At 50.5% G+C, this 14,230-nt stretch overlaps 1 protein-coding gene across 1 annotated transcript in view; it reads right to left on the reverse strand.

The window, feature by feature from the left end:
• The window catches only part of LOC138666024 (C-type lectin domain family 2 member E-like), a 63,210-nt gene extending 52,253 nt beyond the window's left edge, over window positions 1–10,957 (reverse strand). Inside the window, exon 1 of the mRNA XM_069754086.1 lies at window positions 10,761–10,957. Within this exon, the coding sequence (XP_069610187.1) occupies window positions 10,761–10,824 (64 nt within the window). The 5' untranslated portion in view covers window positions 10,825–10,957. The remainder of the gene's footprint in view (window positions 1–10,760) is intronic.
• Between the last annotated feature and the right edge of the window lie 3,273 nt (window positions 10,958–14,230).

Below are 14,230 nucleotides of genomic sequence, written 5' to 3' on the forward strand. Positions count from 1 at the left end.
GTGACGGGGGTCACGTGACGGGGGTCACGTGACGGGGGTCACGTGACGGGGGTCACGTGACGGGGGTCACGTGACGGGGGTCACGTGACGGGGGTCACGTGACGGGGGTCACGTGACGGGGGTCATGATGTACCCGAACCAGATTATTCCAGAAAAAGGGCCGGGCCCTACTCTACTGTAACCTAGGAAATATTTGTTAAAATCTGCAATACAATTTAGGTATATCTTGACCAATAATATCACATACAAGGAACAAATACCACCGCACCATGACCAGACCACAAATTACAACCACAGTGATCGAATAATAGCACATACAAGGGACAAATACCACCGCACCATTTCCAGACCACATATTACCATACCTCCCAACTTTTGAAGTTGGGAAAGAGGGACAAAGTTGCGCGCCGCAGCAAATTTTAGGACACACCTCTGACCACACCCATTCACTAGTCACACCCATATCCATGTCTCAAACACACCCATTTAGCACTGCTGATCACACTGTTCATAAAGAATAATTATAAAAAAAAAAATATGGCCACACAGTGCTCCATACTGTATAACGACCCCACATGACCACATGATGCTCAATACTGTATAATGACCACACATGATGCTCCATAGTGTATAATGACCGCACATGATGCTCCATACTGTATAATGACCGCACATGATGCTCCATACTGTATAATGACCACACATGATGCTCCATAGTGTATAATGACCGCACATGATGCTCCATACTGTATAATGGCCACACATGATGCTCCATACTGTATAATGGCCACACATGATTCTCCATACTGTATAATGACCGCACATGATGCTCAATAATACTGTATAATGACCGCACATGATGCTCCTTACTGTATATTGGCCGCACATGATAATGGCCACACATAGCTACTCCTACACACGCGGCTGCGCTCCGTAAACTTTGCATACACGGCTCCGCTCCGTACACACGGCTCCACTCCATACATCTCATACACACACGACTCCGCTCCGTACACATTCAGCTCCGCTCCATACACCTCATACACACACGGCTCTGCTCCATACACCTCATACACACGGCTCTGCTCCATACACCTCATACACAGCTCCGCTCCATACACCTCACACACACACGGCTCCGCTCCATACATCTCGTACACACAGCACTACTCCGTACACCTCATACACACACCGCTCCGCTTCATACACATTGCACACACTGCTCCGCATACCTTGCACACACACAGCTCCGCTGCGTACACCTCATACACATACGGCTCCTCTCCATACATCTCGTACACACACGGCACTACTCCGTACACCTCATACACACGTGGCTGTGCTCCGTACACCTCGTACACACGCGGCTGTGCTCCGTACACCTCGTACACACTGCTCCGCTCCGTACACCTCGTACACACGGCTCCGCTCCGTACACCTCGTACACACGCGGCTGTGCTCCGTACACCTCGTACACACGACTCCACTCCGTACACCTTTCACATGCTGCTCCGCTCCGTACACCTCGTACACACGCGGCAGTGCTCCGTACAGCTCGTACACACGCGGCTGTGCTCCGTACACCTCGTACACACGACTCCACTCCGTACACCTTTCACATGCTGCTCCGCACACCTCGTACACGCGGCTGTGCTCCGTACACCTCGTACACACGACTCCACTCCGTACACCTTTCACATGCTGCTCCGCTCCGTACACCTCGTACACACGCGGCTGTGCTCCGTACACCTCGTACACACGGCTCCGCTCCGTACACCTCGTACACATGGCTCCGTACACCTCTTACACACGACTTCGCTCCGTACACCTTGTACACATGCGGCTGTGCTCCGTACACCTTGTACACATGGCTCCATACACCTCGTACACACGCGGCTGTGCTCCGTACACCTCGTACACACGCGGCTGTGCTCCGTACACCTCGTACACATGGCTCCGTACACCTCTTACACACGACTCCGCTCCGTACAGCTTGTACACATGCGGCTGTGCTCCGTACACATGGCTCCGTACACCTCGTACACACGGCTCCGCTCCGTACACCTCGTACACACGCGGCTGTGCTCCGTACACCTCGTACACATGGCTCCGTACACCTCTTACACACGACTCCGCTCCGTACACCTTGTACACATGCGGCTGTGCTCCGTACACCTTGTACACATGGCTCCGTACACCTCGTACACACGGCTCCGCTCCGTACACCTCGTACACACGCGGCTGTGCTCCGTACACCTCGTACACATGGCTCCGTACACCTCTTACACACGACTCCGCTCCGTACACCTTGTACACATGCGGCTGTGCTCCGTACACCTTGTACACATGGCTCCGTACACCTCGTACACACGGCTCCGCTCCGTACACCTCGTACACACGCGGCTGTGCTCCGTACACCTCGTACACATGGCTCCGTACACCTCTTACACACGACTCCGCTCCGTACACCTTGTACACATGCGGCTGTGCTCCGTACACCTTGTACACATGGCTCCGTACACCTCGTACACACGGCTCCGCTCCGTACACCTCGTACACACGCGGCTGTGCTCCGTACACCTCGTACACATGGCTCCGTACATCTCTTACACACGACTCCGCTCTGTACACCTTGTACACATGCGGCTGTGCTCCGTACACCTTGTACACATGGCTCCGTACACCTCGTACACACGTGGCTGTGCTCCGTACACCTCTTACACACGACTCCGCTCCGTACACCTTGTACACATGCGGCTGTGCTCCGTACACCTTGTACACATGGCTCCGTACACCTCTTACACACGACTCCGCTCTGTACACACGCGGCAGTGCTCCGTACACCTCGTACACACGCGGCTGTGCTCCGTACACCTCGTACACACGACTCCACTCCGTACACCTTTCACATGCTGCTCCGCTCCGTACACCTCGTACACACGCGGCTGTGCTCCGTACACCTCGTACACACGCGGCTGTGCTCCGTACACCTCGTACACACGCGGCTGTGCTCCGTACACCTCGTACACACGCGGCTGTGCTCCGTACACCTCGTACACACGCGGCTGTGCTCCGTACACCTCGTACACACGCGGCTGTGCTCCGTACACCTCGTACACACGCGGCTGTGCTCCGTACACCTCGTACACACGCGGCTGTGCTCCGTACACCTCGTACACACGCGGCTGTGCTCCGTACACCTCGTACACACGCGGCTGTGCTCCGTACACCTCGTACACACGGCTCCGTACACCTCGTACACACGCGGCTGTACTCCGTACACCTCATACACACGACTCCGCTCCGTACACCTTGTACACATGCGGCTGTGCTCCGTACACCTCGTACACACGCGGCTGTGCTCCGTACACCTCGTACACACGGCTCCGTACACCTCGTACACACGCGGCTGTACTCCGTACACCTCATACACACGACTCCGCTCCGTACACCTTGTACGCATGCGGCTGCGCTCCGTACACCTTGTACACATGCGGCTGTGCTCCGTACACCTTGTACACATGGCTCCGTACACCTCGTACACACGGCTCCGCTCCGTACACCTCGTACACATGGCTCCGTACACCTCTTACACACGACTCCGCTCCGTACACCTTGTACACATGCGGCTGTGCTCCGTACACCTTGTACACATGGCTCCGTACACCTCGTACACACGGCTCCGCTCCGTACACCTCGTACACACGCGGCTGTGCTCCGTACACCTCGTACACATGGCTCCGTACACCTCTTACACACGACTCCGCTCCGTACACCTTGTACACATGCGGCTGTGCTCCGTACACCTTGTACACATGGCTCCGTACACCTCTTACACACGACTCCGCTCTGTACACCTTGTACACATGCGGCTGTGCTCCGTACACCTTGTACACATGGCTCCGTACACCTCGTACACACGTGGCTGTGCTCCGTACACCTCTTACACACGACTCCGCTCCGTACACCTTGTACACATGCGGCTGTGCTCCGTACACCTTGTACACATGGCTCCGTACACCTCTTACACACGACTCCGCTCTGTACACACGCGGCAGTGCTCCGTACACCTCGTACACACGCGGCTGTGCTCCGTACACCTCGTACACACGCGGCTGTGCTCCGTAAACCTCGTACACACGCGGCTGTGCTCCGTACACCTCGTACACACGCGGCTGTGCTCCGTACACACGCGGCTGTGCTCCGTACACCTCGTACACACGCGGCTGTGCTCCGTACACCTCGTACACACGCGGCTGTGCTCCGTACACCTCGTACACACGGCTCCGTACACCTCGTACACACGGCTCCGTACACCTCGTACACACGCGGCTGTACTCCGTACACCTCATACACACGACTCCGCTCCGTACACCTTGTACACATGCGGCTGTGCTCCGTACACCTTGTACACATGCGGCTGTGCTCCGTATACCTTGTACACATGGCTCCGTATACCTCGTACACACGCGGCTGTGCTCCGTACACCTCTTACACACGACTCCGCTCCGTACACCTTGTACACATGCGGCTGTGCTCCGTACACCTTGTACACACGCGGCTGTGCTCCGTACACCTTGTACACATGGCTCCGTACACCTCTTACACACGACTCCGCTCCGTACACCTCGTACACACGACTCCACTCCGTACACCTTTCACATGCTGCTCCGCTCCGTACACCTCGTACACACGCGGCAGTGCTCCGTACACCTCGTACACACGGCTCCGCTCCGTACACACGCGGCTGTGCTCCGTACACCTCGTACACACGGCTCCGCTCCGTACACCTCGTACACACGCAGCTGTGCTCCGTACACCTCGTACACATGGCACCGTACACCTCTTACACACGACTCCGCTCCGTACACCTCGTACACACGCGGCTGTGCTCCATACACCTCGTACACACGCGGCTGTGCTCCATACACCTTGTACACACGACTCCGCTCTATAACAGCACCACCCTCTTACAGCTACACCCCTGGCGCATTGAGTAGAGTCTCCCCTATATACAGTGTGTAGACTGTCAGTACTGGAAATACAGGTTTGTGCTATAAACCAGAGATTGCTCCTTCTGAATTTGGATCCACTCCCTGGTTGTAAGTAAAGAAGTGACTGCCATCATTTACTGTACATACAGAAGTGTCCGCACACTGCAACTAATGAGCACATGAAATCCAATATTGCAACCAATGTTACACATACAAGGTGCTTAGTGTTTTTTGATCAAAGAGAACAAAAACCTCCAACCACATCATGGTGCACCTAAATATGGCTGGTCCTTATCACCCATGTTCTACCTCTCCATCTGCCAAACCAGCCTCATCTGAATGGGGAGCAAAAGAAATCGAGGCTTAGCTCATAAATAGTCTTGTCTGGGAAAGATCATCCGGTGTGTTTTGGTTATAATTATTGAATCCACACAATGGCTATAAAGAGCGGATAAGTGTATCTTTAGTGGCGGATTATAATGGGGTCAATCTGGGCGGTAGCCCAGGGCCCAGTGGTGTGGGGTGCCCTGGGCTACAGCTCAGATTGCCCGCCGCCATCATTGCATTACTGCCCTGACTGGCGTAAGAGCCCGTGTTATGAATTGGAATCCTAGGCTCTGACATCGGATTCTGAACCACAAAATCTTGAATGTTTTGTACCCTTGTAGTGAGATTATCCATCCAAGAGGACAGACCTTGCATGTCCATGTCTACACCTGTGTCCAGAACCACCCAGAGGTAAAGGGGAAAAGAGAGACAAAACATGCTGCAAAGAAAAAAAAATGGTTTCAGAGCTTCTCTTATCCCTCTATTGAGATGCATTAATACTTTGGGCCAGCTGTACTGTTATGACCTGGTGGTTAGGACAAGAATGGACCTGATGGTCAAGAGCACCCGGAAAGACCTGATAGCTACAAAAACACAGGACAAGATCTGGGAAATGGGAACTCTGCTGACCGCAATCCCTAATCCTATCACATACACTAAAAATAGCCGTGGATTGCTCCTAACGCTCCCTAGGCAACTCTTCACAGCCTCAGAACTAGCTAGCCCTAAAGATAGGAAAATAATGCCTACCTTGCCTCAGAGAAATTCCCCAAAGGAAAAGGCAGCCCCCCATATATATTGACTGTGAGTAAAGATGAAATCACAAACACAGAGATGAAATAGATTTAGCAAAGAGAGGCCCGACTTACTGAACAGACAGAGGATAGGAAAGGTAACTTTGCGGTCAGCAAAAAACCTACAAAAGCCACGCAGAGAGTGCAGGGAAAAAAAAACCTTCCGCACCGACTCACGGTGCGGAGGTGCCCCTCTGCGTCCCAGAGCTTCCAGCAAGCAAGGCAATATTCACAATAGCAAGCTGGACAGAAAAAATAGAAAACAAGAAAATAGCAAGAGGAACTTAGCTTCTGCTTGAGTCAACAGGTAACCAGAACGATCCAGGAGCGAACTAGACCCATAGTACAACATTGACAGCTGGCATATAGCAATGATCCAAGTGGAGTTAAATAGAGTAGCCAGCTAACGAATTAAGCTCGTCACCTGTGGAAGGAAACTCAGAAACACCCACAGCCACCAGAGGAAGTCCATGGACAGAACCAGCCGAAGTACCATTCATGATCACAGGAGGGAGCTCGACAACAGAATTCACAACAGGCCCGGTGGGCAGAGGGGGCATCTGCTCACCGTGCCCCTACCGGCACTGCGGCAGTTAAACGCTATTGATGTGCATGCATGCGCCCGCATGTCAATAGTTAACAGCCGCCAGCCAATCGGAGGCTGGCAGCTGACATCAGCTGCAGCGCGCACGTCTCCGGCGTCTGACGTCATTGTCAGTCACAGGCGAGTGCGCGCTTCAGCTGCGAGGAGAGAGCATCACCAAAGGAGCGCGGACAGGTGAGGAGAACTCTTTTTTTTTTTTAATTGCGAACGGGCTGCAATCCGGGGGGCCCGAGCAAGTATGCTGGACACTGGGGGCAGAGATGCTGGACACACTGGGGCAGAGATGCTGGACACTGGGGGCAGAGATGCTGGACACTGGAGGCAGAGATGCTGGACACACTGGGGCAGAGATGCTGGATACACTGGGGCAGAGATGCTGGACACTGGGGGCAGAGGTGCTGGACACTGGGGGCAGAGATGCTGGACACACTGGGGGCAGAGATGTTGGACACACTGGGGGCAGAGATGCTGGACACACTGGGACAGGACTGGAGACAGATGGGGCAGGATTGGAGACATGGGCAGAATTGAGATACGGGGCATGATTGGAGACACGGGGCAGAATGAAAGACATGGGGCAGGATTGGAGACAGATCGTGCAGGATCATGAGGCAGGACAGATACGATGGAGACTGATGGGGGAGGATGGGGAGATCATATAGGGCAGGATTGGATACTCATGAGGGCAGGATGGGAGAACATATGGCTGACGCCAGGAATGATACACGGGGCCAAGATGGGGGATATTATTATTACCATAGGGGCTAATTAAGGGATATTATTACTGCAGTGATGTATTTATTTTATTTTTTGACGACACTGTTTTAAATGGGGGGGGGGGCGGTCCTGTTACTGTGTAGAGTGACACTATGTCGCCTCTTTTTCTTCATGTGGTATAATGTTCTGCAAGAGGAGCTCAAGATAACTGTGTTATTTCCTGCAGAGACGAGTCCTGGCTGGTCTGTGATGGCGGTCTGTGCTGGATGAAAGATGAAGGACTTCACCTAGAGACATCACTGGTGAGTCAGTGTTACCTATACACTGACACTATACACTGTATACTATATACTGAACTGAAGGGTAAATTGACTAGATCAATGGATGTTTGACAGGTTATAGTTTCACACAGCAACTATTTTTCTGGAATAATCTGGTTCAGGTATATGTGACCCCATACCTCCCAACCGTCCCGGATCCAACGGGACTGTCCCGATTTTGACAGTCAGCCCCGCGATCCCGGGCGGGACATTATTTGTCCCGCACTGGTTTGGAGGTGTGTAATATCACCCGGTCAGCTCCCTGAGTCCCTGCACCCGCAGAGCAGCACACCACATATTGGCCGCTCTGTGCGCACAGGACCTGTGATGAAGTCACAGGATGGCAGGAGTCAGGGGTCACATGATCGGGAGGGCCTCCGTGTACAGGACTCTGCTGGTTGTCATGGCGCTGGACGAGGGTAAGCGTATGTGTGAGGTCAGGAGGTGTTTACAGTGTGGATGTAGCAGAGCCGTGTGTACGAGGTGTATGGATCGGAGCAGCATGTGAAAGGTGTATGGAGCGGAGTCGTGTGTAAGAGGTGTATGGAGCCGTGTGTACGAGGTGTACGGAGCACAGCCGCGTGTGTATGAGGTTTAAGGAGCGGAGCAACGTGTGAAAGGTGTATGGAGCAGAGTCGTGTGTGTAGGACGTGTACGGAGCGGAGCCATGTGTGTAAGAGGTGTGTGGATCGGAGCAGAGTCGTGTGTGTACGAGGTGTGCGGAGCGGAGCCACGTGTGTACGAGGTGTACAGAGCAAAGCCACGTGTGTACGAGGCGTGCGGAGCAGAGCCACGTGTGTACGAGGTGTGTGGAGCAGAGCCATGTGTGTACAAGGTATACGGAGTGGAGCAGCATGTGCAATGTGTATGGAGCGGAGTCGTGTGTGTACGGAGTGGTGCCGTGTGTGTACGAGATGTATGGAGAGGAGTTGTGTGTGTATGAGGTGTACGGAGCGGAGCCGTGTGTGTACGAGATGTATGGAGCGGAGCCGTGTGTGTACGAGATGTATGGAGATGAGCCGTGTGTGTATGAGGTGTACGGAGCGGAGCCGTGTGTGTGCAAGGTATACGGAGTGGAGCAGCCTGTGCAATGTGTATGGAGCGGAGCCGTGTGTACGGAGTGGAGCCGTGTGTGTACGAGGTGTACAGAGTGGAGCCGTGTGTGTACGAGATGTATGGAGAGGAGCCGTGTGTATGAGGTGTACGGAGCGGAGCCGTGTGTGTACAAGGTGTATGGAGCGGAGCCATGTGTGTACGAGGTGTACGGAGCGGAGCCGTGTGTGTACGAGGTGTACGGAGCGGAGCCGCATGTGCAAGGTGTATGGAGTGGAGTCGTTTGTGTACAAGGTGTATGGAGCGGAGTCAGAGGTGTACGGAGTGGAAGCTGGCTGTGTCGGATCGGAGCAGATATTGTTCCTCTCTCTGACACTGACTGGCACAGGAGACATGGAGAGGTCTTTATCAGTGGCGTATCACAGCTGCAGTGACGTGAGCAGTCAGCGGCGCAGCTGGATGACACCATTCAGCGCCATGGGAGTGGAAGCTGCCGGCTGCTGCGAGGGAGCGCGGTGAAAGGTGTGTGTGTAGTGATGGGGAAGGCAATGATGGGGGTGGGGTAACCATGTGTGGCCATTATACTGTACCCAGCATTGTGTGGGGCAATTATACTGTATGGAGCATCGTGTGGGGTCATTATACTGTACAAAGCATCATGTGGGGCCATTATACTGTATGGACCATCACATGGGGCAAGTATACTGTATGCAGCATCATGTGGGGCCATTATACAGTATGAAGCATTATGTGTGGCCATTATACAGTATGGAGCATCATGTTGGGCTATTATACAGTATGGAGCATAATGTGGCCATTATACAGTATGGAGCACTGTGTGGTCAATATACAGTATGGAGCATCATGTGCAGCCATTATACAGTATGGAGCATCATGTGTGGCCGTTGTATAGTATAGAGCATCATGTGTGGCCATTGTACAGTATGGAGCGTCATGTGTGGCCATATTTTTTTGTTTAGAATTATTGTTTATGAAACATTATGATCAGAAGTGCTAAATGGGTGTGGTTGGGGCATGCCTAGTTGTGAAGTGGGTGTGGTCAGATGTGTGGCTTAAAATTTGCAGTGGCGTGCTATGCGCGCCGCTAACTTTGTCCCTTTTTCCCTTCCTGGGAGGTATGTGACTCCGTCACATGACCCCGGGGGCCCACAGTGTCTGAACAGCCCGGGGCCCTGGCTACCCTTAATCCACCCGTGTATCATGTATTATTCATGTACTGCTCTATTCTTTTGCCAGTTGGTCACAATCTTCCCCGTAATATCTTCTGGAACATTTGAAAAAAAAAAAGATTAGCATGTAGGGAAAATATTCTAATCTAGAAGGCAGCAATAAAGAGTAATGAGGAATAACAGTAATAATTATCAGGGTATAATGACAGGTTTGTGTCCATCATAACATTTCCAAAGGTAAAATTTCAAAACCTAGAAATGACTGATAAAGATAAACAGGAGATAAAGAATCCATTGTCTGTAGCAATTATTGCAGGAGGCAGAAACCAGGCGGGGTTAATATATAACTGGTAAACAAGTCTGTTGGGTGAGGAAGAGCTTAGGTATGTGAGGAGGAGTTTAGCTATGATGTTGGATCTTTGCCAGTGAGGCTCCGGGATCCTTCATTCTTACCACATTATGTGTAGGGGGAACCAAATTATAAAGGAGGAAACAAAGTATTAGCTCCCTGTGTACAATGTATCAGTCCTGGTCTGGAGGTTTCTGCTCTTCATGTACATCAGATCCATGATATTATGGAGGATCTGTGACTTCTCCTGTGTGAGGACGGCAGAGTGTAGATGTGACACCGAGCTGAGAGCTGTCATCTGTATATTGGATACTAAGTATGAGAATATTCAGGGTAACCGGCCATATGAGACATAATTATGGTAACAGGACTGATAATAATTAATAACTATAAAATATCCTTCCATCCTCACCAGCTCTCACTCTGTTCATCATTTTCTTATGTTTTACCATTCCGTCTTCTTCCCAAACACCCATGGTTTCAATATCGTTTCTTGCAGTGAGGCGTTTAGACTTGCTGCAGCCATGAAGCTCACAGATCCTCTGTGTATATCTACTTTCGGTGTACAGATTACGTGCACAACAGCCAAGAGACGCCTCATAAAGGAGGAAACTGAAAGTAAACCTTCAGCCATTCGCAGACGAGGCTGAAGTTGGTTTCTTATTCGTCAGTTTCTTATTCGGCATTTTTTTTCTTTTGTTTTTTATAGGTTTAACAACAAAAAATAATCATCACAATAATAACATACAATGCAGCGAGGAGCCCTGATGTGAATACACTTAAAAACGGTTACAAAAACAATAAAACTGGCACAAAAATGGGCATCAAAGTGGGCACCAAAGAGCACTGAAGAAAGGGTTAAATGCCTTTAGACCACTGATCTCACACTGCAGACATATAGAACAGGGCGCCCCACATCCAAACCAGTTATTTCCAGCCTGGCCCAAATGGGTTCTGGGTACCAGAACTGGCATCAAAGAGGGCAGACAGTCAATTTTGGCCATTTGAATAAGTAACTGATGTTTTTAAGGGGTTAAATGCCTTTGGGCCACTGATCTGACACTTAAAATACACAAAGTGATGCCCTGCATCAAACCCAGGTCCCTTCAGCCTGGCCCAAATGGGTTCTGGCCACCAGAACTGGCATCAAAGTGTGCAAACAGCCCATTTTCACAGTTTTGAATAAGTAACTGATGTTTTTAAGGGGTTAAATGCTTTTGGGCCACTGATCTGACACTTAAAATACACAGAAAGTGATGCCCCGCATCAAACCCAGGTCCCTTCAGCCTGGCCCAAATGGGTTCTGGCCACCAGAACTGGCATCAAAGTGGGCAAACAGCCCATTTTCACAGTTTTGAATAAGTAACTGATGTTTTTAAGGGGTTAAATGCCTTTGGGCCACTGATCTGACACTTAAAATACACAGAAAGTGATGCCGTGCATCAAACCCAGGTCCCTCCAGCCTGGCCCAAATGGGTTCTGGGCACCAGAACTGGCATCAAAGTGGGCAAACAGCCAATTTTCGCAGATTTGAATAAGTAACTGATGTTTTTAAGGGGTTAAATGCATTTGGGCCACTGATATGACACTTAAAATTCACAGACAGTGATGCCCTGCATCAAACCCAGGTCCCTCCAGCCTGGCCCAAATGGGTTCTGGGCACCAGAACTGGCATCAAAGTGGGCAAACAGCCCATTTTCACAGTTTTGAATAAGTAACTGATGTTTTTAAGGGGTTAAATGCCTTTGGTCCACTGATCTGACACTTAAAATACACAGAAATTGATGCCCTGCATCAAACCCAGGTCCCTCCAGCCTGGCCCAAATGGGTTCTGGACATCAGAACTGGCATCAAAGTGGGCAAACAGCCCATTTTCACAGATTTGAATAAGTAACTGATATTTTTAAGGGGTTAAATGCCTTTGGGCCACTGATCTGACACTTAAAATACACAGAAAGTGATGCCCTGCATCAAACCCAGGTCCCTTCAGCCTGGCCCAAATGGGTTCTGGCCACCAGAACTGGAATCAAAGTGTGCAAACAGCCCATTTTCACACATTTGAATAAGTAACTGATGTTTCTAAGGGGTTAAATGCCTTTGGGCCACTGATACGACACCTGAAATTCACAGACAGTGATGCCCTGCATCAAACCCAGGTTCCTTCAGCCTGGCCCAAATGTGTTCTGGGCATCAGAACTGGTATCAAAGTAGGAAAACAGCCAATTTTCACAGATTTGAATAAGTAACTGATGTTTTTAAGGGGTTAAATGCTTTTGGTCCACAGATACCACAGTGCATACATATAGAACAGGGAGCCCCACATCAAAAACAGTTCTCTTCAGCCTGGCCCAAATGGGTTCTGGGCATCAGCACTGGCATCAAAGTGGGCAAACAGACCATTTTCGCAGATTTGAATAAGTAACTGATGTTTTTAAGGAGTTAAATGCCTTTGAGCCACAGATCTGACACTTAAAATACACAAACAGTTAAGCCCTGCATCAAATCCAGGTCCCTTCATCTTGGCCCAAATGGGTTCTGGGCACCAGAACTGGCATTAAAATGGGCAAACAGCCCATTTTCACAGATTTGACTAAGTAACTGATCTGTTTAAGGGGTTAAATGCCTTTGGGCCACTGATACGACACTTAAAATACACAGAAAGTGATACCCTGCATCAAACCAAGGTTCTTCCAGCCTGGCCCAAATGGGTTCTGGGCACCAGAACTGGCATCAAAGTGGGCAAACAGCCCATTTTCACAGATTTGAATAAGTAACTGTTATTTTTAAGGGGTTAAATACCTTTGGGCCACTGATCTGACACTTAAAATACACAGAAAGTGACACCCTGCATCAAACCCAGGTCCCTCCAGCCTGGCCCAAATGGGTTCTGGCCACCAGAACTGGCATCAAAGTGGGCAAACAGCCCATTTTCACAGATTTGAATAAGTAACTGTTATTTTTAAGGGGTTAAATACCTTTGGGCCACTGATCTGACACTTAAAATACAGAGATATTGATGCCCTGCATCAAACCCATGTCCCTACAGCCTGGCCTAAATGCGTTCTTGGCACCAGAACTGGCATCAAAGTGGGCAAAGAGCCCATTTTCACAGATTTGAATAAGTAACTGATGTTTTTAAGAGGTTAAATGCCTTTGGGCCACTGATCTGACACTTAAAATTCACAGACAGTGATGCCCTGCATCAAACACACGTCCCTTTAGCCTGGCCCACATGGGTTCTGGGCACCAGATCTAGCATCAAAGTGGGCAAACGGCCCTTTTTCACAGATTTGAATAACTAACTGATGTTTTGAAGGGGTTAAATGCTTTTGAGCCACTGATACCACAATGCATATGTCAGGAAATAGGAAGAAGTCCTGATTACTTCAATTACACATACAGCGCTCTGAGCTGCAATTTCCTCTGCTTGCCAGCACAAGGCTGGAATTCTAAGCCACTCTTTCTCCCTCCTTCCACCATACAGCCGTAATGTAAGACAAGCCTGCCAGCTTCAGTGAAGAATTTATATGGCCCTGTGCTGCTGTCACGATAATGCCAAAAAATGTCATATTGTGAGTGTAGTTTCAGAAGGACATGGCTAACTACACACACACACTCACAATTCAGCTGCGACCCCTTACTCTCCCCCCCCTCATCTTCACTCCTACCCAAAACAAAGCCTATGATAGAGACTGGGCAACCTGATACTAATGGTGGGCAGGGTGTGGCTTTAACCTGCAGGTGACCAATCCTGCAAAGCCACCCGTTGTCCCTCCCCTCTCACTCAGGAATGCCTTTGTCTGAGACCTTGGAATAACATAAAGAACTATCTGATCAGTGCATATCATTAACCAGCCCTTTAGTGATGTCACAAGCTCAGAA

The sequence above is a fragment of the Ranitomeya imitator genome, chromosome 2 (assembly GCF_032444005.1).
Source record: "Ranitomeya imitator isolate aRanImi1 chromosome 2, aRanImi1.pri, whole genome shotgun sequence".
Taxonomy (NCBI): domain Eukaryota; kingdom Metazoa; phylum Chordata; class Amphibia; order Anura; family Dendrobatidae; genus Ranitomeya; species Ranitomeya imitator.